This window comes from Syngnathus scovelli, chromosome 8 (assembly GCF_024217435.2).
Source record: "Syngnathus scovelli strain Florida chromosome 8, RoL_Ssco_1.2, whole genome shotgun sequence".
NCBI lineage: Eukaryota > Metazoa > Chordata > Actinopteri > Syngnathiformes > Syngnathidae > Syngnathus > Syngnathus scovelli.
In genome coordinates, this window is record NC_090854.1 from 8,466,982 (window position 1) to 8,492,969 (window position 25,988).

Sequence of the window (25,988 nt, forward strand, 5' to 3'; positions counted from 1 at the left end):
GCTCCCGGGCCAACGTGACTTTCTCCGTCCAATCAGAACTCAAACACCAAGAATCAGCCGCAGAGCGTTTTTTTTTTTTTTTTTTGCACGCGTTCGGTGTGCATCGGTGCAAACCTGTGCACGTTTGGATACTGGTGAGAAAGAACAAGGTCTGATTTTTTGAAGTAAGTATGGGGGGGAAATATCGCTATAGTGCATGACGTCACGTCATGCTGGAATAATTAACATAGAAGCACAAAATAAAACTTGTATCAGCTACACTTGTATCTAATGAGGAACCAATGCAAAAAAAATCGCAGACGAATATAGTGACTAATATATTTACAATGAAGTTGGAGAACAGCACCTAATAATATTTTGGGAATTATTTGTGTCATTTTGCGTGATGCAATCGCAATTCTACAGCACAATAATAAACTTATTGTTGAATTAATGCTACTTGTCATTGATAGTGTCAAACAAAGCTAATCTCTTCGAGGCAGCTTTATGTTACCCATCTCTTCCCATTGGTACAAAATGTTTCCTCCTTTTCGAGCAGTTGAGTGTTTTCCAGCAGCACACCGCCACCTTTTGGTCAAGTTGACAAACAACAACTACACTTGCCAGGCGTTCATTACTCATGCATGGGTTTATTTATTTATTTTTTTGTCGTGAACGGCTGCTGTATGTCCACACTCGGTGCACTTACATGCATTTTGAAATTTTCATGAAGGCAACAGATCACGGACGTTGCTGAAACTATTCGAATCCGCCTGTGGTTCTTTTTTAGAACTGTAGATAGTGCTATAGCGTTTTATACTGGGAAATAGCCAGCTATACTAGCAACTATTTCGTTATTGCAAAATTCTGTTATATATAATTATGAAATTTTAGTTATGTACCTACGTGACATTTAAAAGAAAAATCAAGATAAAAAAAAATCAGGAAAAATTGTTATATCTGACAGTAAACACTGAACATTCTTTTTATGGCAGAATGTTTTGTATTGATCTTGTATTGAATTACGCGAGTATGTTCCAAATGAAGTGACCAAAGTCAACAAGTGAATGTTATATAAAAAGGATAGCTAACACCATACATTGTGACAATATATATATTAAAAAAAAGTTTTGTGCTATACTCCAGTAATTATCTTTTCTTAAAAATTGTAATATCCAACCACGGCATGATTATTCTCTAAAGGCTCAGACAAGAACTTTTATTTTGACATCCTATTAGCGCTAATGAGAATGAAGTGCTCTGTGTAAAAGCAGACCTTTAACCAGCCGAGGAGTTTTACTGCTTAATGTCTTCGCTCGTTTCCACAAGTAATGAAATAATGATGCACGACTATTTTTTCCCCCTCACATTACTGCCCAAATGTCTTAGGTTATCAAATGACTTGGTCTTTTAGCAATGCTGTAATGACTCAGTCACTCAGAAGATCGCAGACCCCTGTCAGGGTTTAACAAAAGTTAAAGCAAATGCTAACAGAATCTGGAATTGTTTATGTTTGGGACAGAAGAGTTTTTAAGTCAATGGCTGGATCCCAACCTGTCCAGTTCAAATTCATTTCACTTACTATTATGCAAATAAATCAGACCAAAAGTGGAAAGGCGAATCAAATAGCAAGACAAAAGCTATTCACTTGTGGTTTAAACAAACGGCCACTTTCCTTTTCTCCTTTGTAGCTTCCTGGCTAGTATCGTAATTTATCTAGGCGCTATCTCGAACCCACTGAAGTTTCTCAGGTAGCGTAGCTCAACCCAGGAGAAGCTTTGTTGTGTCACAAGCGTGCAAAAGATACCAGAAGACCACCAAGGGGTTGTAAGTGGGCAGCAACCCAGCAACATGAGTGTTCCTTTGTGCGACGAGGAAAGTGATCTTCCGGCCATGTAACTTGATGGCTCCTGGATGGGCGAGCAGGCTTTACATGACACTCCACTGTGGCCTCATGTGAATAATGCAGCTCTCTCAAGTTAACACGCCTCATCCGGCGTCTTTCACCGCAAGCACTCGGTGTGACGAAGCTTTTTTACGTCCTCAGAAATCACTAATAATGAGCTTTGTCCGATTGTTTACTCTCCTAGTTTGTGTTATGACTCTCTGCCACGCTCACTTTTTGGACCACTAAGTGCATCTCTTTAGGACTATTATGTGTCTCTAGAGCGTCCTCTTAGGCTGTAACGAAAGTGGAAGCCTGGCGGGTGTGGTGACCTGTGTCCTTTTCCTTCTACAGTCTTCATCCTCTGCGATACAGTTGCTCGCCTGTGGAAACTCCATCAAGACAGAGAGGCCAACTGGCAACTTGCGACTGTTCCCGGAGGCATTATTTTGACAAAGACCTTTAATCGTGGGAGGTCACATAAAGGGTGAGTATGCTTCTTGTTGTGTTGATGTATATGTGTGTTTTTGAATTAGCTGTGATGACTAAAAATCATAAATGGCTAATCTCCTCATCATATTTTGCACAATAGCCACATTGTAAATATATTTTGTATTTGTTTTAAAAAATAGTTTAGGGGTATTTAGCAACATTAGCACAACTTTGGAGTAGATGTTAGTGAGACGTCAAAATGAAATGGGGCATCTTGGCTACGCTACACGTGCCATATAATGCTCATGTGACTAAATGTAGCAGAAAAGGTGTCGCCAGGTGTTCAGCAAATCTGTGTTGTGAAAATTTAAGCAGTGCAGTTGTCCTCTCTCCTATTCTCCGGTCATGTTTTAAACAGAACTAGACACGCTATCTTACATAGGCCTCAGATTGTTTAACACGAGTTCAGTCGTAATACATTTGACTTTTACTTTAATGGCAATAAAATGTTTCAAATTGGCGTGAAATTAGAGAATGGATGAATGGATTGCCAGAATTCCTGAGTGATTGGGGGACAATAAAAAAAGAAATTATGCTAAGTGATACTGTTCCCTTCTAGTCCTGTAGATGGCGGTAGTAAATCATTGCAAAGTGACTAACTACTAACTATTACTCAAGCGGCCACATTAGCATGGCCCCCACCGCAAAACACATACATTATGTGTTCCTCTTTGACCCTTGCACCACCCTTCTCCAAAGGTTTATGATAATTGGCTGCTTAAGTCACCATCGGTGCAGTCCGGTTCACACGACTGACCTCCGTGATGACAGCCGGGGTTCAGTTCCCACTCAATGACCATGATGAGGATGTATGTCTGAGTAGTTGTCTGTCTTTAAATATGGCTGACCCATGATCAATTCAACAATATGTTTTCTTGGATGCTTTGACTGTATCTAAAATGCATTATCCCCAATAAAATGAATGGACATGCTAATAATTAAACAACCACCCAAGTTATTATATTAATACATTATTTTTACGTTTAAAAAAATCCCCAAGTGCTTGACTCCAGCTGAAAGGTTCATATTTGTCCATACATGCCATAAAGATGGTGCCAAAGCATTGCTTTTCTCCAAATAAGGTTCCTCCTCGGCACAGAGATGCCACAAGATGGCGGCAAAGCTACTCAACAGATTAGTCCATACGCAGTCTAGTAGTTTGCCATCCAAATTTATTTTTGTATCTCTAATGACTGCAATATGAAAAAAAGTAATACAACTAAAGTCCAGGAGGACACAAATGTATGATGCTTGACTGAACCAGTGTGTCATAATTCCAGTGGGGGGAGGGGGGGGGGGGGGGTCGCGATAGCGTAACCATGACAGCATTTACAAATGAGCTTGTGCACAGCAGTCAATCATTTCTCAGCATGTAAAAATCAGCATGAACGTCAAATGGGCCACTAGGCATAGCAGCATCCTGGACTGACACCTCGCGCACCTCTGCACGTTGCAGCCAGCGAATGCTGTGTTACATAAATAATAAAAGCCGGAGTGTAATAGCATGCGGGGGCCTCATGACGCCGGCTGAATTATTGTTTCATCAGGCTGGATGAGGCTCATTTGTATTCCCATTCTTTAGCATGAGACACAGAAGGCTTTGTACAGCTCGCTCGTGCACTCTGATTGTAATCACTCCATCTCCCTCAGTGTGTGCTCCATTTGATGCCGAATGATGTGTCCAGGAAAGTCTTTAAGAGCCAAGAGAGTCATTTAACAGGGGAGGAATTAGTGACACCTGAATGTCATTGAATGTCTTTTTGCCAAGTCATTAAAACACTGCGCTAACTAAATTTCGCCACAAGATGGCACACATCATACAAAAAGAATCAAACGCTCAACCGAGAATAGTTTTTTTTTATTTTATAGACTGAATACCGCCTAAAAAAATACTGAGCTCCCCAAGTACCACCATCTTAAATCCAACAAGCAACAATTCTAATGAGAGCGGATACAAATCGACAAATATTTTCAATCCAAACAAACACGACGCTAATCCAACATTAATAAAAACATCCATTAATGCTCCCCCCCCCCCCCCCCCCCCCGACTCTGTTATTAATCTCAACTGGTTCTGCAGCCTGTGTGACCTGTGATTTAATATGCTTACATTGCAAGGCCCCCTCGCGGCAGCAGAGATTAATTAAGCATGATACATTTTGCATCATATCCGCTCCAGTATAATAAAGAGTTTTTGTTGAAAATAAATCACTATTGCTCTACTGGTAGTTATGAAAAGAAGAGAAAAAAAATTGAACGTTTTTTGAGTCCTCTTCAGTCAGTGTTGAAAAATACATTGCCATTGTATGTTCAATTTAAAAAAAAAATGCTTTACAGCTGCATCAACAGTGAAATTAAAAGAAAGCGTACCGCAAAAAGTCATTAAAGCGAAGAGCAAAATATGTAGATGACCATAATGAGGAGTCAAGTGTACTGTCTATTGCAACCTTTAACAACCTTTCTTAAGTCAATGTACAGCAGCCTTTGCACATTTATATGCTACAATTACCGCGTCTTTATGGCAGTAAACCAAAATTACTCACCTTTATGAAACTATAATTACACCGGAGATCTGCCATCTCCAAGCCGATGAATCTGTTTTTCCAAGGACTTTCTTTGGGACCCAGTCTAGGACTCTCAGTGTCTTCCAGTGGGTAACCCATTTCGGAGGAAGGTTAGAACAAAAACAAAGCTAATCTAATGTGTGGTAATGAAGAAAAATAGCACTCCATAATGTTTGTATCATACAGCAATGGCATAATTAAGTATGACTAAAAAGAAGCAAGATTGTTTTATCACTCTGCATCAACTGGCAATTGTACTGTTCTTCTGGTGTTCCCGCCTTGGCCACTTGGGGGCAACATAAGTCAGACTACTCAGCTCCTCTTAGTTCATCAGTTCAGCACTAATATTAGTCACTCTACGCAGAAGATAAAAACGACATGACTCATTTGTGTTCAGTCTGTTGATAAAAGGGATAAATCCCAGTAGCATAGATGCTATGTAGCGTTAGCATTAGGCGAGCAAACTGATTGGATAAGCTAGGTGAGGTTGTTTTGAATACACAAATGTTATTCTCTATGTTTGGTTTGATCACATAAGACTCTTTAAAAAAAACAAAATTGGTTGATGTGTGCTCATTAACAAACGAGTCTTAAAGGTGGCGGTGACATGTTTGCAACAACCAACACAGAAGCTGACAAGGCGTCAAGTGGCTTGACACACCAGCAAGGACCAGAATGGAACAATGGCGCATGAATAGATGTTTGACTTCTGACTGGAAAATAGTTGTCAAGTCCCACAGGTGGCCATTAGGCATTTTACAATTACAATCTCACCGTTACTCCCTTTGCCGTGAATCATTCACTTGTTGAAAACACGCAACTTGTACATGACGTCCAAGTCAACTAGCATCTATTTATTCCATCCCACCCACCACAGGGTATCCAAATGCAAAGTGGGTCAGCCTACTTTAAGTCATGGGGGTCCTTCTTTTGTCACTTGAGACATTTATTTTTGGATTTCTCGCGCGTGTCCGTGGTGTCTTTTAATGCCGATATTAAGTGTCAGGCACGACTATGTCATAGCGCGGCCAGCTGCTAAATATATTCCCTGTTGCCACCGATGTTGGTGTTTTGCTAGGCTATTGTTTCTCAGAAGGCCTTTTGGCACGCATTGCGCTTATCCTGCTCCAAAATGTAGGCCGCTCAGGTTGCGGTGAAGGAAAACGTCAGATAGCGATGGAGCGATTGATGGAGAACTGGCCTGGTTGCAATCAGCTCCAGCCTCGCATAACTGTCACCTAGCTGTCATTCAGTTTTTAGTCAGGTGAGCTAGAGAGAGGCTCAGAGGTCACCGAATGTGATGTTTCAATAGAAACTTTGACCTTGACCTCTACAATAGCATATAGAGGAAATGGATTAACCTTGGAGAAAAAAAAGCTTGGAAATTGCTTCCAAAGACCTCGTCCCCTATCATTTTTGTAAAAGTCTGTTACCCTCGGCCGGGTTTGACGATGAGTTTGTCCATGGGAGCTCGCTGTTTATGCAAACCACTCTGACAGATGGAAGGAGCCGCTATCAATGTTACAGTCCCATCTGGTCACTGAATGGATGGATGGATAGATGAATGGAACTTTTGTTCCAGTACACTATTCTTAATCACGGCTCAGCAATTTCCGACTTCTTTCTTGAATTCAACATCCAGCTAGCTAGCATGCACCCGGCCGGCCTTGTTAGTTTGCCTTGTGTCAGCCAATTAGGCACCCTTGTGTTCTCCCAACTGTGTCTGCCATGATTAACTGCTCAGCACAGTCTTTAGTTGCATTCTTGTCGCTGTCCTCTGCTGTTGTTCTTGTGCTCTTTGCTACTTGTTCTTTTTGCTGTCCAATTTAGTTTTCTTTTTTTTTTAATACATTCATATTCTGTCTGTCTTCACCAAGTAGAATGTGTAAAATGCCACCACAAATAAATTGAGGGAAGTATACTATACTCTTAATAAATATATTTCCAATTAGGCTTGGATAAAAGTTGAGAAGAAGATAATCATCTTGTGTGTGCAAAATCAAATCAATCTAATGAAATATACATGCCAGCCTGTATTTTTTTTCCACTCTTTCTGACATGTGATTCATTTTCAGTTTTCACACTAGAATTGTAGAGCGCTCGCATACCTTGTTACCATGGATACATTGGCTTACTTCTTCCAACGTCATTTAGCCATTCAAGCACAAGGTTCTTCACAATATCAATCAAAGGAAAGTCAGACAAAATTTCATTATGTCATACAAACATTTCATCATGTCTGAACGAAAATAGATATCCACACAAAGGTCAATCTGTTGCTATTGTAAAAACATTTCTTCTTCGTCTCTTAGTACTCCTTTCAAATAATGCCCCCTAGTGTTCAGACAGAGACTCCAGACTGCATTTAAGTTAAGAAGAAATACAATTTGCAACACTTTTGAAGTCCACAACATAAATGGCCGATTTGTTGGGCCTGGCGTCTCTGTAGATGCAAAGATTTTGCTTTATTCGGGAGAGCCGGCCGTAACGAGGCAATAAAAGTTTCAAATTTGGGCTTATTTGCATCGCTAATGTCATTGTGCGTAGGAAGCAGATGTGCCGTTGCCGAAAGCGGGAGCTGGTTCAAAGCTTAGCGCGCAAGCATTAGCGAGGTGACATCACTGAGCGTTGATTTAGTGGCGTGTGTGTGTGGACATGGCGCACTTGTCCCTGCATTTCCACTCAAGCAAGATTTTAAGGGTTAAAATTTGATAAGTTTGTAAGCAGATAGGGGACACTGCCATGACTTCACATTTTTCTAATCACTTTTAGCATCAAAAGTGCAACTGCAGGATTTTTTAATTCCATAAATTAATTAAATCCCATTAAAAAAAGTTTACAAAGTTTTAGAGCCCTTGAGTGTCAGCTAACTTTGTCAAGCTAACTTTTTGACGATCAAAGTCAAAGTCAAAGTCAGCTTTATTGTCAATTTCTCCACATGCCAAAGACACACAAAGAAACCGAAATTTCGTTCCCCCCTATCCCACGGTGACAGTCAAAGACGGTCAAAGAGCATTTACATAAATTATAATAGTAAACAGTATTTTTTTTAATGGTCTTACTTATTTCTGTGTCCATACATGTTTTTTTTTAATTAAACAATAAATAAACAAAACAAAAATGGATGATTAGCTGGATGTAATGATGTTGATGAACCCACAACTGTACATTTGAATGAGTTCACTAACAAGTCCAAATGATCCGATTTGTGGGTTAGGACCTTTTTTTTATTCTGCCGCAACATCATCATTAGCCTCGCCGTCATAATGGTCTTCTATTATCCATTTGTCTTTGTTTGGATTTTTTATTTTTTTTTGGACAACCGCAGTTGTCTGGATTCAATCTGCATGACAATAATTACTGTCGTCGACTTTACGCAGCTTGTCAAAGATAAAAGCCTTGAAGATAATGTACAAATAGCTTCCCGTCATGCTCATTTTATATTGCCACACTTTGGAGTTATAAAAGCTGATGAGAGCTAGCTTACATGGCAGAAAGATGTGTGACGTCATCGTGTTGCAGAAGTGCACCACACACACACACAAGCGGCACTTTTTCAGCTCATCCTCGCCATCATTCTTTCTGATCTTCAGTTCCAATGACTTTTAGTCCTGCGCTCCACACGATCCAAAGAGGAAATTAATTTTCCAAATGCTTGGATGAAAGTGCAGCACTTTTTTTTTTTTTTTTTAGGGGTCAGAAAGCCTCATTATCCTTTAATTAATTAATTAATTAAAGCTCAGTTGGCTGTTCAAAATATCTCGATGATAAGTGCGGGCTCAGATAAAGGTGAATAATTGGGAATATTGTGTTCCGGATTGAATGGAGGCTTTGACGCGCTGTCTCACTTTTGGTGTCATCTGGAAGAGAGCTGGCTCATTGACATGCGTCTCATGGCGCATCTGTCGGTGGGGCGCATGCAGTGCTCACTGGGGCGGAAGTGATGCCAAGTCTGCACAGTGCATCGCGAGGAAAGCAGATTGTACTTTTAAAATTCCCCAAAAATTATTTGAATCGACAATACAAATTATGAAATTGGAATCTCGAAATCGTCTGAATTGAGATGTTAGTGTGGTGTGGCGTCTTTTCTATTTAATCAAGCGACGTGACAAAGAGCTCACAGATATTAACGGCAGCAGGCTGAGTAAGTAAGAGAGGCCACAATTGACTCATTCGCACTTGAAGTCTCTCCAGCAAACACTTATGTTTGGGTATTTAGTTGGAGGGCTGAGAGTCAAAGCCGCCAAAGCTGAAGCTACACAAGCGTAGACAATTTATTCACATTTGCTGCTTTAGCTTCATGCAAGTTTTGTCCACTGGTCACACATAACAACCCAACTATTTTAATCATGTTCAGAATCTTATGTACTCTCCAAGTATGTTAAGTAATTGAGCCACTTAGAACTACTTCATTTTTGTCATTTTGCAGTCGAGTGAGTTTCGGTTTTATAGCCGTAATAAAATGTAGGGGATTTATATAGCGGTGGTTACTTCCTTATTAATACTTTGTTTTGAGGACTAACGTGGATTGTTTTTTGGGATGCTGGAGACCATGAAAAGTCCACATAAGAAGGCTGAACCCAAAATTCAAATCCATAAAATTATTACAATTTTAAATTTTACAATCAAAACATTCACAATAATGAAAAATGAAGTGCTGCTTTGTTCCATTATCATACGGCGCCATCATAGCCAAAAAAGTGTTTGCAAGATTGCAGTTGTGTGTCATTTGACCCGTATTCTCAGTCGGAGCGTGAATCGCCTTAAAGCACGCTGAGCGGGGCCACTCGCATTGCTCATATCGTCAAAAACTTCACAAGGTCACCACTCAAGTAATCTAAAGAAATAATAGTTTTGTGTGTGCGTTTGCCTCACGGCCCAACTTGACTGCGCTACAGCGAATGGTTCTGTGCAAACTGCATAAATCAGGGTCATCATGAAAAGAAGATAAGCCTACAAGTTAATGATTTTTAGCCTCCCTTTAAATCACCCTTTTGTAAATACTTTAAATGGCCGAGGAAATCTGCGTATAATTCTAAATGTCAGGAGAACTGACTTTGCCTTTTTCATCACAGTTAAAATAATCACGGACGAGCCGTGAAAAATTCACGTCGACGACAAAAGTGTCTTTGGCTGCCTTGAATGCCGTGATATAAATCTTATGGGGCCCTATTTTCGTTCGTCGGACAAAGTGCTGGAGTTTTCTTCCTTTTGGTATTTTCGTAGACACCCTTTGTTAGGAATGAGCGTTTGCGCCATTGTGGGAGTGAACGCAGCCAACTCGGCGTCGCCTCTCGTTCTCTTTAAATTCAGACGGCGTTTGTCATCCCCCACCGGCTTGATGCTAATATTTTTCGCGCTGGAGAAAAAAAAAGCGTCTGATATGCCCATGTTGAATATTTCTATAAAACAGGTGGGCCATTGAAAGATTTGCAGATCCTCTCACCGGGCGTGTTCAAATGCCTGGCAGACACGAACATTAGTTTTGACTTTACAAGATACCCGAGGCAGGCAGGCGCCACCGTCTCCGTCTGGACCGAACAAGATGAGCTGCCACACACTCAACACTCGAAGGTGTCTGGTGTCAGATTTACGTGCCCCCTACGCCTCGCTGGCTTTAACGTTACATTACATCATCGGCCGCATTTGAGAGCCACCGCGCAGCGCGACGCCATTTAGCAACACCTGAATTGACGACTGGCAGGCGTCCATGTTGCGCGGCGCGGGGACCGTCATAATGGATTTTGCGATTATTGGCGGGAAGATGCAATTTGGCGTATCATGACAGACTCTAACAGCTGCTGCATGCCATGCAAGGTGGGGCCGTGATTAGGGCTCCACAATTAATGGACGTCAAATTAACATCACAATGTAGCGGAATGCAATTTTCAAATTGCAAAGGCTGCAATTATGAAAATAATACTGCTTCATTTCAGCCGATTGGTAGGCTTTATGTTTAGGCAGCGTCAATTCATTCGGGGTGTTATGAAAACCAGTTTGAATCGGAAAAACGGTTTTGATTTAATCGGACCAAATCGAATCGGTACATTATTTTTGTAATCTGACTTATTTGGTTTTTGATTACGTCACTGTTATTTTTAAGGATGGGCTGATATCAGGTATCAATATCGGGCCGATACTGGCCTTATTTTCCGGTATCGGGTACTCCTACAGGCAGCCGATACCATCCACCGATACTTATTGCAAAAAAATAAATAAATCTGACATCGAGTAAGACCTCCTAAGTGGTTGACACTATACTGTGGCACTTTGACAAATCATAATCTAATTTTGTATTTGTTTCACCCTAAAACTAAGGTGACCTGCTTAATGGCTGCTTAATAGCATCTGTAGGGGAAATTCCTTTTTCTTTTCAAGGGGAGGCTCCAAAAAAATCCAAGCAGGTCCATGTTTTGGGAGTGGGCGGAGGTTCCAAAATAAAATCAGCTGTCACCCGCCATTGGTCTTAGAGAGGTGAGCGCACTGCTGGAGCTGGTCTCCAACGCCGACTGGGATTTGTTTTTATTTGGAACGACCCTGCTGGCTGGGGGTGCAGTGGCCATTTGTGTGGGATTCTACCTTTTTTTATAGACCTTCTATTTTTTTACCTGGTAGGTTATGAATGAATTGGATTTCACCGTATGTGAATTTGTCACCATGTTAGTTTGAAATTATAAATGTTTGACCTGCAGGGAAATAAACAGCGACGATACAGAAAATTAACTCGGCAATTTGAAACGCCGCCTCAAGCTGAGAAGTGATTTATTTTGCTTCCAAATGGACGGAGCTCTGCAGTACTGCAGGTGTTGCGGCGCGCTACTGAGAAGAAAATTGACAAGCCATGAAATGGCCAGTACAGTGGAGTCATTTCTAATCAAAGGCGTGTTTATCAATGCGATTTTCAGCAAGGTACACGCTGACCTCACCGCTTCCATAAAACCAACATGGCCCTTCATGGTTGCGTTTAAAATAGGCCACATTTATTTTCGTAAGGCGCCTAGATTACTTCACTTTCTTGTTATTTGAGCTTGCCGTACAGCATAACATGTCATTAGATAGCCTTGGACTTTTTTGGCTTTAAATTTTACTCTCTGCTATCACATTTAACGGTTTCTATTTATACAGTGCATCCCCCTCAAAACCTTGACCTGGTATTTGTATCTTGTAGCCATGTACTTTTTAACTTAGTTGAACTCAATAATTAGGTTTATACAACATAGTACATTTCTCTAAGGCAGATCTCACATAATTAAACCGCAAATCATTAATGACCTAAGACGTTAATTAATTCAATAAAAAAGGCTTCAAATGGCGAAATGGTTCAATGCACCAGTGGTTTTGATTGTCTGTTGATGTGATGGAACTTTGAGAACTTGATGTTATCTGGCACAATACACTTAATTTAAAAATCTCTACTATTCCACGTTGTCTACTTCTAATTATATTATCCTGGCTGCAATGAATAATAATACTGCCAATGTCCAAAGTAAATTATACCGTCAGCCGCGGAGTCACATGACTTATGACTTGATCATTTCAAATCACTTCAAAATGAGCGTCAGTTAGGCAGCTATTGAATGATTCGTCAAAAATGAAGCCTTGAGATGTTTAATGCTTTTTTTCAGTTTAGCTTTACTCTCAAAATGAACATAAAACAAAATGAATTACCTGTTGCGTATTTAAAAAAAAAAGCATATAGTAATTTAGCCGTAGCAAAGCCTGATTGCAAACAATGCAAAATGTCATCGACATGCTAACGGTTAGCCTAGAAAATTGTGGTTTGAGTATTTAAACACAACACATTGCTATATAATATAAGGATCTTCACAGGCATATATTCTTTATCTTCTCTGAAAAACATCTAAAATTACAGTAAAAGTAGAAGATATTGTAAGGTACCACTCATCATTGTTTGTGTCTGCATGACTAAATTATATTCCCTGTATGTGGGACTATCAAAACAACAACAAACAAATTCCTTGGCTTTGTGTCTTCAGCTGCTGGCAGCACACCTTGAAGCCGAGCAGGACCTCCTGTAACATTCTAACCAGAAGAAGAACCAAGCACTGAGCCATACTAGGGCCACCATGTACCAATCTACTGTCACCCAGCGAGTGGGCAACACCACCATCCCGAGCAGGGTACTTTGTGCTTGCATCATGCAGCCACCGTTAAAGTGAAAGTAAAGTTCTTGTTATTGTTGTACGCGGTCTTGACGGTCGCAAGATAGCTGCGCAACAATTCTGTGGGCATTGTCACCTTTTTATTGCTGATGTTGTCATGCTGTATTCGTGGAGGTGGTGACGGTCACTCAGTGGCGAGTGAGTCGGCGGGGTCAGAGTCAGCGGCAGTACAAATAGACGAGCAAATATAAATAGGAAGGAAACAAGAGTAGCTCTTAAGGAAAATACTAAAAAAAAAAAAATGATTCAAGTCTCCCATTAGCCAAATGTTACCGGTTTGTTTTAGACAAACTAATGACTTTACCACTAATTATAGCCACTAACTACATTGACTTTGTTTTTATTTTTTTTTCTACCACGCCATCCAAATATTCCTTGACTTGAAACCGGGCCGTAGCGCAGAAAAAGTTGGAGACGGCTGCTTTAGCAACATGATTAGCAGGCTGAAGATAAGCTCCGTGTGAGGTGGAGCTCCACTAATGATATTCCCCCCCTGCTTCATTAGGTCATGGAGGAGTCTGAGATCTGTTCCATGCCTGGGGGACTCGCCAACGCGAGGAAACAATTTCAAACCCAGGAAACGACCACATCTCATGTAACCCAGTTCCATTTCCAGCACAGCAGTGTGCAGGTACACATATTAGAGGCCAATTATGGCCGCCAATGCATGAAAGTGAATAAGATGTCTGTCATCAAGTTAGCGGGAAACATTTGCGCAGACAGGAATGCTGATGCTTTAACATGCATGGGTGAGCCTAGCGAAAAATATGCCATATATTCTAAAAATGAACACCGATGTTTGTGATCCATCTCGCCTCATTTGCAACAACACACATTTACAGCGTTGTGTTTTTCTATTATTTTTATGGCACGGTATGAATGAGCAGCCCTGCGTGTTGTCATCCCGCCGCTATCTCCACAAGTCACATTGTATCGCATTAACCATCGCGTCCCTGCTTGATTTTCAACATGGCGTGCGTATGTGGAACAGACTCTTATCACATGAGCACCAGGAGGGCATGCTCAGATGAATGAGGCATGTTTTTTGTTATTCTTGTTGTCGTTTGGGAATACCTATGTATCAAATCCCAGCAAATGTGAATTTAAAACATTGTAGCTTCTCCATTTTATCATCAAAATGAGAGGAAATGTGAATATTGCTGAAGTCACAGCTTGTAGTGTGACCAGATGTGAAATCCACCATTCCTTTTTTACATTTACAGGAAATGTCCCACTCAGAGATGTCGGTGTCAAGCGGCGAGCATCAGGTGGTGGCGGGCAGTCAGCAGCTACTATCCACCCAAGAAACAGTGGTATGTACTTTTAGAGTCCTCTGTTTACAAAACAATTTGTTCCTTATTTAGTTTGGATTTGCTAGTGTTGTGGCTAAAGAATGTATGATGTTCCATTTAGGTTAGAGAGGACAAAATATTTGTTTCTTGTGTTAAATAGGTGTCAGACGGTGTCAACAACTTGCACTGCAATGATAAAATCCATGAAGATGAAGGTAAGGCGTTGTATGTTATACACAACATTGCTTCCAAGCTTCTGGAACTTAAGTTTATTCTCGTTTCGATGCTAACGGACAGAAGAAGAATTTCCAAGGTACACAACAAAAGAACTCAGGGCTCACTTTGAAAGAACCATAGAGGAAGCAGCGCCACACAAACCGATTAAGGTAATCGCGTTTATGATAATTTACAAATTTTGCTTTACCATCCAGCAGAATGAAAATGGTTGATTAAGCTAAAGTTCCAAAAAAGCTAGCTAAGTTTGTGTCATGTCATTAAAGCTTTATCTGAAGATGTAATTAATGAAATGGAATAATTAGTTGCAGTAATTTACCTACAAATGTCACTTTTGCTCTTTAAATAAGACTGGACGTGACAGCAGTTGGTCAAAGTGGTCGTCCAATGCGACCCAGACCAACACAGTGACAAATGAGGGGCACCGAGAGTCAGCGGTCGAAACAGGAGAGGACACTCCGGACGCCACGATAGATTACGAAGACTTTCCACCGCCGCCACCACCGGCCGTAGACGACTCTGATTACCTTCCGCCGCCACCACCGGATTTACTTGAAATGTCACCAATCATCGAAAGTATTCCCGTCACTCAATACTCATCCGAGGAGCCTCAAGGATCAGTGAACTCGGCCAAAAACCTTCTCAGCAAAGAAGCTTACATCAAGCAGAGGAGCATGTCTGAGTTGAAACGTCTGTACAAGCACATACATCCCGGCGTCAGGAAAAATATCGAAGAGGACTTCTACAACGAATACAACGAGACGGTAAACAACCAGCGGGCGAGTCAAGCGTATTTGTATGAGGATGACGCTGATGTCACTGATGAGGAATACGAATGGGAAGAGATTCTACCAGGAGATGTGCAGGCAAGGCGCTGGATGTTTGAAAATAAGCCACTAGATGCCATCAAGGATGAATCCCTGGATGGAGATGAAGAAAATCACAAGATGACAGAGAAAGAGATGATTCTCGGGAAAGACGTGAGGCGCACGGCGTGGATGTTCGAGACCAAGCCGATAGACGAGCTGGGCCCACGTGAGATCGACTCCATGGTGTATAGGAAGAAGTTTGACAAGGGAGACGTCCGAGCTGCGGCATGGTTGTTTGAAACCCAAACGATGGACAGTCTGAATAAGATGCACCAGGAAGAAGACCTCACCAAAGAGGTGGTATTCACAGAAGAGGATGGTAACGCCACCATTTACATGATTGATGATAAGTACATGGACGGCCTCGGACACACTGAGACGGTGGACGAAAGCCATCTGCTGAGCTTAAGATCAGTCGTGGAAGAAATCAACGAGGAGGAGAAAACCATAACGAGCAACTTTGACACTCAGTTTCAATGCTTCATCATGGGGCAGTCCAGTCAGATGCTGGAGATTAAATCGGTGCGGAAAATTGAAACCGAGCTGGAGAGTTCAATTGCTTCGCGTTGGCTTTTTGATACTCAACCTCTTGATGAGAACAAACCGCTTTCATCTTTCAAGCTGGTGTGTAGCCTTTCCATGGAGGACAGTAACAGAGGAGACTGGGGACGATGGTTGTTTGAGATAAAGGCGTTGAATTCCCTGACTGAGTTGGAATGCTCAAAAACCGAAGAAGTCGTCGGGGCGGATGTGCGCAAGCACTGCCTCGTGTTTGAAACCCAACCGATGGATTCTCTGAAGGATGATTCGAACGCCACGACTCAGTGCGTTGAAGAAATTATCGGGGGTAATGTTAGATCGGCAAGAAACTTCTTTGAAAGCAGCCCTCAAATGGAGAGGAAGAGCTGCCCTGAAGTCGGTAAACTTAAAAAGTCACTGCCTAACGAAGACATAAAAGGGGACGTGAGACATCAAAAGTGGCGCTTTGAGAGTCAACCTCTGGAGCACATACGCGATGAGAAGAAGGAGATAACTCGCACAGTCAATATCGAGGAGGACCTCACGCAGGAGGACGGTACGAGTTGCAGAGCCGATGTTCGCAGGAATTGCTGGGTGTTTGAGACTCAGCCAATGGACATGTTGAAAGATGATTCAAATAGCCTCCCCTTGACAAAAGAGGAAATTATCGCAGGAGACGTGAAATCCACCAGGCATTACTTTGAAACCACTCCGGCCGAGGAGCCGAAGGAACTCGCAGAAGTCGGTAAATTGAAAAAAATGGCGATGCCGATCGACGAGGCGAAGGAGCTGGCGGAGGTTGGCAAACTGAAGAGATGGGTTGAACTCGACGAGGAAAGGGGAGATGTTCGACATCAGAAATGGCGGTTCGAAAGCCAGCCTTTGGAACAGATTCGAGACGAGAAGAAGGAAGTCATCCGAACAATTGACTTGGAAGAAATTGACAAAGTGGACGTGTCAAATTATAAGCATATCTTTGAGAGCACCGATTTAAGCAGAAGGGACGAGTCGCAAAAGATCCAGGTTGAGGGCGTCACGAGTGGTTCGGTGCAGTCCAACAAAAACCTCTTTGAGTCCGGGCTGTTGTACGCCATGCAGGACAGCTCGGGCCACTTCCACGAGTTAAGAACAGTGCGTCACGAAGAGGTTGTGAGCGGAGATGTCACAACGTACAAATGGATGTTCGAAACGCGACCCATCGACCAATTTGACGAAAGCATTGACAAATATCAAATAATTAAAGGGATATCCAAACAGGAAATCGAATCCGGTGACGTTAAGACCGCCAAATGGCTCTTTGAAACGCAGCCTCTCGATGCCATCAAGTACTTCAGTAATATCGAAGATGAAGAAACACAAAGCGAAACTCAAGAAATTGTGAAAGGAGACGTAAAGAACTGCAAGTGGCTCTTTGAGACGCAACCAATGGACGTCCTGTATGAAAAAGTCGACATAAATAGTGAAAATCAGTCTGAAGAAATGCCAAAGGGAGACGTGAAAACGTGCACGTGGCTCTTTGAGACGCAAGCGCTTGATGCAATTCACCACCAGACGGAAACTGTCTTGAAAACGTGCACGGTCAATCAAGAGGACATTCAAGGCAAAGATGTCCGGACGGCGTGTTTTCTCTTTGAGACCGAAAAACTCGAGAATCTCTCCGGTGAGGAGGGAAATTCTTTCAAGCGCATCACCGAGATCGACATTGCCTCAGGTGACGTCTCGAGGAAGAAGCATATTTTTGAACACGGCACGGCCGATATCATGACGTCGACATCGGAGGAAATGATGCAACATCTCAAGAGAGTGCAAAGCGAGGATATTCAGAAAGGAAACGTCGTCACCTGCAAATGGCTCTTTGAAAATCAATCCATAGACGCCATCCACGACAGCCAAGAAGAAACATCCAAAAGCCGGACAGTTACCGACATACACGGTGGGGACGTAGACAAGGGACGATTCATCTTTGAGACCTTCTCCTTGGATAGAATCAAGGAATCGGTGTCTGAATCCGAGCTATCCACGATGGAAACGATTGCTCGCAACGATGAAGAGAAGGGCGATGTAAAAAATTACACCATGCTCTTTGAAACTCAGCCTCTGTACGCCATTCAGGACAAGGAGGGTCATTACCATGAAGTGACCACAGTCACCAGCGAGGAGGTAACACGCGGAGATGTCATCGGAACTCGGTGGTTGTTTGAAACCAAACCTCTGGACGCCATCAAGGACTCGGACGAGGTTTACGTCATTAAATCTGTCACGCAACAGGACGAGCAGAAAGGAGACGTCACGTCTGCAAAGTGGAAGTTTGAGACGCAGCCTCTTGATAGGATATCTGAAGAAAGCAGGACGTTCATGAAGACGGTGGAGGACATTCAAGGGGGCAATGTTAAAATGAATAAAGACCGCTTTGAATCGGAGGCCATGTTGCAGGAGTCGGTTCGAACGGTCAATATCAGCGAAATACAAAAGGGCGACGTCAGGTCGGCCAGATGGAGATTCGAGACGCAGTCGATTGATAAAATAAGAAGCCTGAGCTCAGAGAACCTCATCGAGACGGTTAAAATGGAGGACGTGGAAAAGGGCGACGTCAAGCATTCCGTTTGGCTGTTTGAGAAAAATCCTTTGGACCACATTAAAGAGGTCGACGAAGACGACGAGACGACGCACGTCGCTCGAGAGGAAATTGTCAAAGCAGATGTCAAGTCAACGACGTGGCTCTTTGAAACGACACCCTTTGATGACTTCAACGAGACGAAAACGGAGAAGACGGAAATCTTGGGCAAGAACGTCAAGGGAACTCTAGAAGAACTTCATAGTCAGAAAATGGTGACATCCAAAGGCATACTCATCGAATCAGATGAAGTCGGCGATGTTAGGATGGCGAAATACAATCTGATGAATCAGCAAGCTCCCGAGATTCAACGTGAGGAAGTCATCAGAGGGGATTTGCAGACTATTATGATGAACCTCCTGAACAGACAGGAACAACACAGGCGGCAGGTGGTCATCGAGTCGGAAGAGAGGGGCGATATCACTTCAACCGTGCGACAGCTTTTCAACCAAGAGAGCGACAAAAGTATCGAAAAGGAAGAAATTATACCAGGAGATATTCGGGAAGCCATAAATAACCTTTTCAACGATAGCGGCTCTGTCAAACATGGACTCCTCATTCAGGAGGATGAGAAAGGCGATGTGCGGATGACAATCTATTCCCTTCTGAACAAGCAAGATCAGATGAGTATGGAAAAAGAGGGCGTGGTCAGAGGAGATATAAAGAGTGCCCTGCAAAGACTCTCCAGCCAAGATGAGCCTGATCTGACACAGAGGATAACGGTCGATGAAACCGAAAAGGGGAACGTCAAATTTTATTCCACCTGCATCGAATCCGGGGCCCTCAGTTACCTTAAACAACTCCACTTAGAACCAGATGAAGCGTCAGACGAGACTATTGAGAAAGAAAAGATTATCGGAGGTGACATTCAGGGCACCAAAGTCATCCTTAGTAGCAACCAAACGCAAATCGAGCGCACCGTGGATGATATCATACCGGGTGATGTTCACAACACGGTAAAGGTTTTCATGACTGAGCCCACGGTCTCATTAGAGGGTCTCCAAAAGGAGGAGATCGTCAAAGGAGATCTGAAAGCTGCATTGACATCATTGTCAGAATCAGTAAACCAGAGAGTCGTGGTGGAGAAAGAGGAAGTCATGAAAGGCAACATACCCAAAACCATGCGATGCCTGGAGAGGGCGCAACATCGTCACAAGGAGATCGAGAAACCAGATATTATACCCGGGAATATTAAAGGAGCCTTGAGATCTCTCGAGAAATCTGCAACCCCACGAGTTGAAGCCACCACGGAGGATCTGGTTCCTGGAGATGTCAAGGCTACCTTAAGATCTCTCCAGTTGGCAACACAAACGGTGGTTGAGGTGGAGAAGGAAGAAATTGTCAGAGGTGACATTCAAGCAGCAATGCAAGGTCTACAAGATGCTTCTTCTGAGAAAAAAATCTGTCATCAGGAGATAGATGTCCAGGGGGATGTGAAAGGAACGATACAGCTCTTCACTGAACCTCCACCCGCTCAAAGAATTCAAAGAATCCCGAGTGCCGAGGAAGAAGAGCAAACTTTGATGGAGAAAGAGGAAGTGATAAAAGGCGATGTGAAAGGCACAATTAAATCACTTATGGAAACGGCACAGCGTGAAACTCCCAAAGGGAAAGCCGGCTCCTACAGAAGAGTCAGAGTTAAGCAGAGGCCTCCTGTGAAGAATTTAAATGCGGAGACACAGAGAAACGTACAAAAAATCAAAACCGCAGTTTCAGACGATCATCAATCTGTTGCGACCGAAACTAAAACAATGTGTACGACGGAAAGACGCAGCACACAATCCAAAACCATTGTGGAGCACAAAACCATCACACAAAGTCACGGCATCAAAACATTAAAAACGGAATTCTGCAACCTGAAGCCAAAAGGAATGATCCGCTTGAATAAAACAAAAGTCAAAACAGATGTGTACTTTCCTAAACGACAAGTGGCCGAACCCGATTTGCCTCCTCCCCCTCCACCGGTGGTAGACATCGACCTTCCTCTTCCTCCGACGCCGCCGCCTCCATTTGTGGATTCTGACGGGGACCACCTCCCTCCACCACCACCACCAGCTACCGTTGAACTAGACTTACTCCCACCACCATCACCACCACCACCAACACCACCACCACCACCACCACCACCACCACCACCACGGCGAGACCTGGAAAGGATCCCAAAACAACCAGTTCCCGTCTCACCAACCCAGGCCAAAAAGATGACAGTGAAGAAAGTCAAAGTTCCGTTATGTCCCGTCCCAAAGCTTGAGGCTAACGTGGAAACAGTCCAGTCTGTAACCACGACACGAACATCTAAAAGAATCGAAGTCCCGCCACCGCCGCCACCAGAATCGCCGCGACCCTCCAGGAGAGTTTGCATCACCCCACCTTCTTCCCCCACTCCTTCTCCAAGAGGCAAAACAAGTAAATTCAACACCCCGTTAATAAAAGCCGAGGAAAAATACCGTAAGCACAAAGAGGAAAACACGCCTCCAACCACTCCAACTCCGCCTTTTGTGAATGACTCAATTAAGGCAGCTGAAGATGCCAACCAAACAAAAACCATCCAGACCGCAGCTGGAAATGCCGAGTCGGCGCTTCATTTCGAGTCCTCCTCGTCACGTGATGCATCCAAGCAGGTTGTTATCTCCACAATATTATCTGCCAAGCAGGAAATACTTTCTAATGAGTCTTCTAAGCTTCAAAAGAGCTCTTCGGTGACTGCTGTGAGCCAAACCGCTCACACAACCAAACAGAAAATAGTTTCCGTCTCCTCCCAGGTGTCGACTCGAGCTGTCATTTCGAACCAAAGTCACACCACAGACACCACTTTCGCAAAAATCACCGCTGAGAAGAAACATGTGAAAAATCAAAACGCAAAGGAATCTGAAAGAAAGATGGTCGATGGAACGGTTATGGATAAATCAAGAGGCCTTGTTAAAATGGCAAAAACTGAAAGCATTGAACATAAATCAAAGAAATCCCAATCGCAGCCCAAGAGAAACGAGCAACCAGAAATACCCACCGAAAAAGCAGAAACTATCGGGAAAATGCCAAAAACAAACCAAAAGGTAAAAAAGAGCACTAAGCAGGAAAAGCAAGTCGACGCCAAGATTGAAGAAGAGACAAAGACTCGGGTGAAAGCGAACGATTCCGCCGAGTCAAGAGAGGTAAAGACAGAATCAAAGCAGGTGATAACCAAAGTGTCCCCCGGCCCAGATGAAGATCTTGCCATCAATGTAAGTGACGGTCAAATAGCACCAAAGAAGAAAAAGAAATCTAAAAAGTCGAAAGCGGCGACACAATTAAGTCAAATCAAAGACTTCGAATCAAAGACGGCCGTCACAGAAACAATCAACGAAACGGAAGAAACAACTGCCGCTCTACAAATTCACACAAGTGTCGTCAAAGAGCATGTTCAAAGCAAAGAGGATGACAACTCCCAGAGAGTAAAAGCACATCAAAGTCATCCCAAGAAGAAAGCCGTGACAATTACTCCGAAGAGTGCGTCACTGGAGGAAAGTCGTGCCGAGCCAATTAAAGTGCCAGTCGAGTCGGAACAGAATCAAGCGGTCACGTCTGCATCAGTGGGAATCGTGGAATCTCCCAAGCAACAGGTGGCGGGCGTAATCTCTTACATCACGGGAATGCAAACCGTTTCCAAAACTAAACTCGGCACATTTGCAGATTGCCTCGCAAGCCCGGAGGTTCCTCACAAAAAATTGGGGGATGATGTTCCCGAGTCGAGTCGAGCTCAAAAAGTTACGAACGAGAAGCGCGGATTGGAATCTGTTGCTGAGGAAATAAAGTTTGGCGTTGGTTCTATAAAAGTCCAAAAGCAATTAAAGAAGGAGATCTTAACTGAAAGCAGGAAAGAACGAATGGACCTACGAGCTCCGTCGCCGTCTCTAAGAACCCGAACTCCCTCGCCCACATTTATCACCATCGAATCCATTCGAAGGACCGACTCGTCCCAGAAAGTCACTCCCTCGCCGACACCGCTCCAAAGGCCCGGCACACCCCCGACGCCTCCGCCGCGCCGCTGCGATACCCCGACATCAAAACTGACAAGAATCACACCCTCCCCGACGTTTGACCGAGCCGAGAATTTGCCGCGACTCAAAGACACCACTGCCAAGTTGTCTCGCGGCGTTACCCCGCCGCCGTTAATATCCTCGCAGCTCATATGCGAGAAGAAATCCGAAATCGTGGAAACGCCTGCTTCATTCCATCGGCAAATCAAACTTGAGTCCGTTCACGGCTCCGGTGAGTCGTCTGGAAAGCACATCGTAGAAAAAGACACCTGGGAACCTCCCAAGGCTTTAAATGCAAATGAAAGTCAAAGTAAGGCAGATAGCAAACCGCCGCTTTGTAATGAGGTCCCGGAAGATACCTCCGAGTTATCATTGGCTTCATTTCAAGAAAAGAAGGAGTTCTTCGAGGAGGCCCAAAAGGCTGAAATGAATAAAACCTATATCCGAAAGGAACCCATTGCGATACCTGAACGACTGGGCCCGGAGCTGGAGGACGGCGATGAGGACAAGATCCAAGAAAAGGAAGATCTGCCCAAAGCGGACTTGTCCGGTCTTGTCAATAAATTTGAATCAACAGATAAAACAGATATCAGCAAAGAGTTGCTCGCATTTACAGAATGGTTGCAAAACGAAAGTGAAGACAAGGAAGACTCCGAAAGGGCGTCGGCAGCTCTTGACATTCAGACTCTCAAGAATATTTTTGAAACAAGCGAGCAGAGATTCTCTGTAGATGAGCAGAAAGGCGATCACGAGGATCCGCTGACAATCAGACGGGAAGTCGACACGGCAAAGCTGCAAAGTCCTCTTGAGATGCAGCCGGGCTTAAAACTCAGCTCGGCCCTCCCCTCTCATGGAAATGTGCTGGAAATTGTACGGACAGATCCATCAGCTCCTTCTGAGAGCAAATCAATCACAGAGCATTTCTCAAGCTGCGATGTGTTTGGGAGCAAGGTCACCACGACAAGTGTCAGTCAGCGCTCTGGCGGTGTGTCAAAACAGCCGGCTCCTTTTTCTTACGCTGACGCGGTGAAAAGGAAAGTGGCGCCGGCCAGACGAACGCAAACCCACGACCAAGACGCCACTGAGAAATTGCTGAAGAACTTTCACCACACCCGCAGCGAGAGTGAGGCGCTTTTCAAGACTGCGACGGAAGTGATGACGTCGCAGGCGGTGTCTCATCAGACGATCATCGGTAAAATATTAGAGAGCATGAGCCATGAGGAAACCGAGGCATGGATGGATATTGTGCAATGACTAACCTCTGACTTAAGACTGTGCTGCGCCATCGTTTCCCCTAATTAGCATTAAATACTGATCCCGTGAGATCCTGTTTTGAGGTGTTCAGGCATGTCATTTTAACACTAGTGATCTGTCTGTCTGTCTGTCTGTCTGTCTGTCTGTCTGTCTGTCTGTCTGTCTGTCTATCATGATCCTGTTTTTGTTTTCGTGAGGCCTTTTATGCATTTTGTAGAACGAATAGAAAAAATGAGTGACGCCTGTTTTGCTATGCATGTGCTCAAAGTGTAATCAAACACAAACAAGATGGCCGACACATGAAATCGTTTTCTAGATTATGTATTTATTTATTTATTTATTTATTTTTATTATTATTATTATTTATTTTGTTCCCCAACAGGCTCGAGTTCCGAAGTCAGAGCTGTGCACAGTGTGTCGAAGGAGGGTGTATCCGATGGATGGATGGATAGTGGACAGAAAAAAGTACCATAAATCCTGCTTCTTCTGTGAGCAATGCAAAAGTAAACTAAGGTAAACCAAGCCGTCCTCAAATCGCACACAAGGCACCGTCGGCACTGATAACTCATGTTTATTGCAGCCTGGGAAATTACGTCTCTCTCCACGGACACTTCTTTTGTCTTCACCACTACAAACAACTCCTCAAGTCCAAAGGAATGTACAATAATGAACTCGGTCAGAAAGCTCCCGCGGGAACCGACGCCTCCACCCCACCGGAGCAAAAACTCGAATGGAGATATTCAACACGCGGCCTAAGTTCACTTGACAGGAACAAAACACATCATGGTGGTCAGATTGAAGCGACAAAAGCATTTGATGAGAGCAAACCGCAGGGCAGCAGAATATCCGTCGTTTGGCCTCCGCAGGCCAACTCCCCAAAGAAAGCTTTTAAAATAGAGGAAGACATTCAACTAGCCAAACCGCAGTGGCCCCCGCAAGACAATTCCCCAAAATTAATCCAACAGCAACACGGAGAGACTGTTCCAAGAAGTGTCTTGTAAAGTAATTACCTAAGTAGAAAATGAAAAAAAAAAAATAGTCACAATGGTCCAATTAAGGAAATAAAAGATAGTTCAATGATTGAAAGGATGAAGAGTATGTTGTTTGGAAGCAAGGAGGCAGTGTTGTGTTCAGGTGTTGCAGAGGGAAAGCAAGAGAATGTAAATGTGACAAGAAGCATTGTTTCTACAGTGCATATATTTGGATTTTTAATCATGCTAAGCAATCAAGTTTTTTTTGATAATTGGCGGGCATGGCCAAAATTGATTAGTTTTACTGCTGTGGCGATTATGACATTAGAATTTTCTCCCTAGTGAATCCTAAATATGGATCCAATGCATTATATCGAGAAAAAATATGAATTGTGCTTTGGAATTAGTTTTTGACATTTTTTTTTAATGTGAAATAATCACGTTTGCCGCTCTGGCTAAAATTACAATCACACAATATTAGATTAGCACAATATTTCAGCACCTGGTGTGCAGACATCTAAATGAAATAAGGATTTATTTTATTTATTCAAGTGTACATTATGTCCAAGAAAATCTGGTAATAGATTTATATTCTATTTTGAACAAAAATATTTTTCAAATAAAATTTTCTGATTAGGTGGGATTTGAATTTGTAGTCAATTCCTGAATTTGTCGAAGCTTTCAGGCTGGTTCCGTTACAATATGAATCAAAAGACAATAAATGTTTTGTTTTTGTTTGTTGGATTTGTCTTGCATGTTTTCATATATCCTCAAATGTTTTGTATCTTTGCAATGATGGTCCTTGCAGCTCTTCAGGCGCTCTGCAGATCATTGATGCATCAACAGTCCAGTAGCATCTCCTGTAAAATTGAATCACAGTTTTCAGAGGTAATTACAAAAGTGTGTTTCAAACTGGTAACCATTCATTATTGTTGAGTACTACCTCTTGCTCACTTTCAAAAGGTTTGGTGACCTCTGATTTCGTCTTCACCTAACATGCATGTTTTTGAAATGTGAGAGGAAACTACATAAGACTTGGTAGAATTTTTTTCTTTTTATAAATTAAAATTTGACGTCTTGTGATCGTGTGATGTACTGTTTTAGGAAAACAAAATT

General features: G+C 42.9%; 1 protein-coding gene across 2 annotated transcripts; it reads left to right on the top strand.

Annotated features, from left to right (window-relative positions):
- Positions 1 to 28: 28 nt before the first annotated feature.
- On the top strand, positions 29 to 24,630 carry xirp2b (xin actin binding repeat containing 2b). Of its 2 annotated transcripts, XM_049727813.2 has the most exons (10): positions 29 to 164; positions 2,219 to 2,351; positions 12,918 to 13,061; positions 13,609 to 13,734; positions 14,327 to 14,416; positions 14,556 to 14,610; positions 14,693 to 14,781; positions 14,980 to 23,839; positions 24,284 to 24,414; positions 24,482 to 24,630. In XM_049727813.2, the coding sequence occupies exons 3-9, from the start codon at positions 13,008 to 13,010 to the stop codon at positions 24,373 to 24,375; spliced, it is 9,366 nt and encodes a 3,121-aa protein (XP_049583770.1). In that variant the 5' UTR covers positions 29 to 164; positions 2,219 to 2,351; positions 12,918 to 13,007; the 3' UTR covers positions 24,376 to 24,414; positions 24,482 to 24,630. The 2 variants fall into 2 exon arrangements, with proteins under 2 accessions (XP_049583770.1, XP_049583769.1); XM_049727812.2 differs by lacking the exons at positions 29 to 164; positions 2,219 to 2,351 and adding an exon at positions 11,382 to 11,531.
- Positions 24,631 to 25,988: the final 1,358 nt, after the last annotated feature.

Excerpts from the sequence above, each read along its gene's own strand:
- xirp2b (XM_049727813.2), top strand. The coding sequence starts at position 13,008 with ATGTACCAATCTACTGTCACCCAGCGAGTGGGCAACACCACCATCCCG. Across the intron at positions 14,417-14,555 it reads TATCCACCCAAGAAACAGTG|GTGTCAGACGGTGTCAACAA; the intron begins GTATGTACTTTT and ends TGTGTTAAATAG. Across the intron at positions 23,840-24,283 it reads GTCTCATCAGACGATCATCG|GCTCGAGTTCCGAAGTCAGA; the intron begins GTAAAATATTAG and ends GTTCCCCAACAG.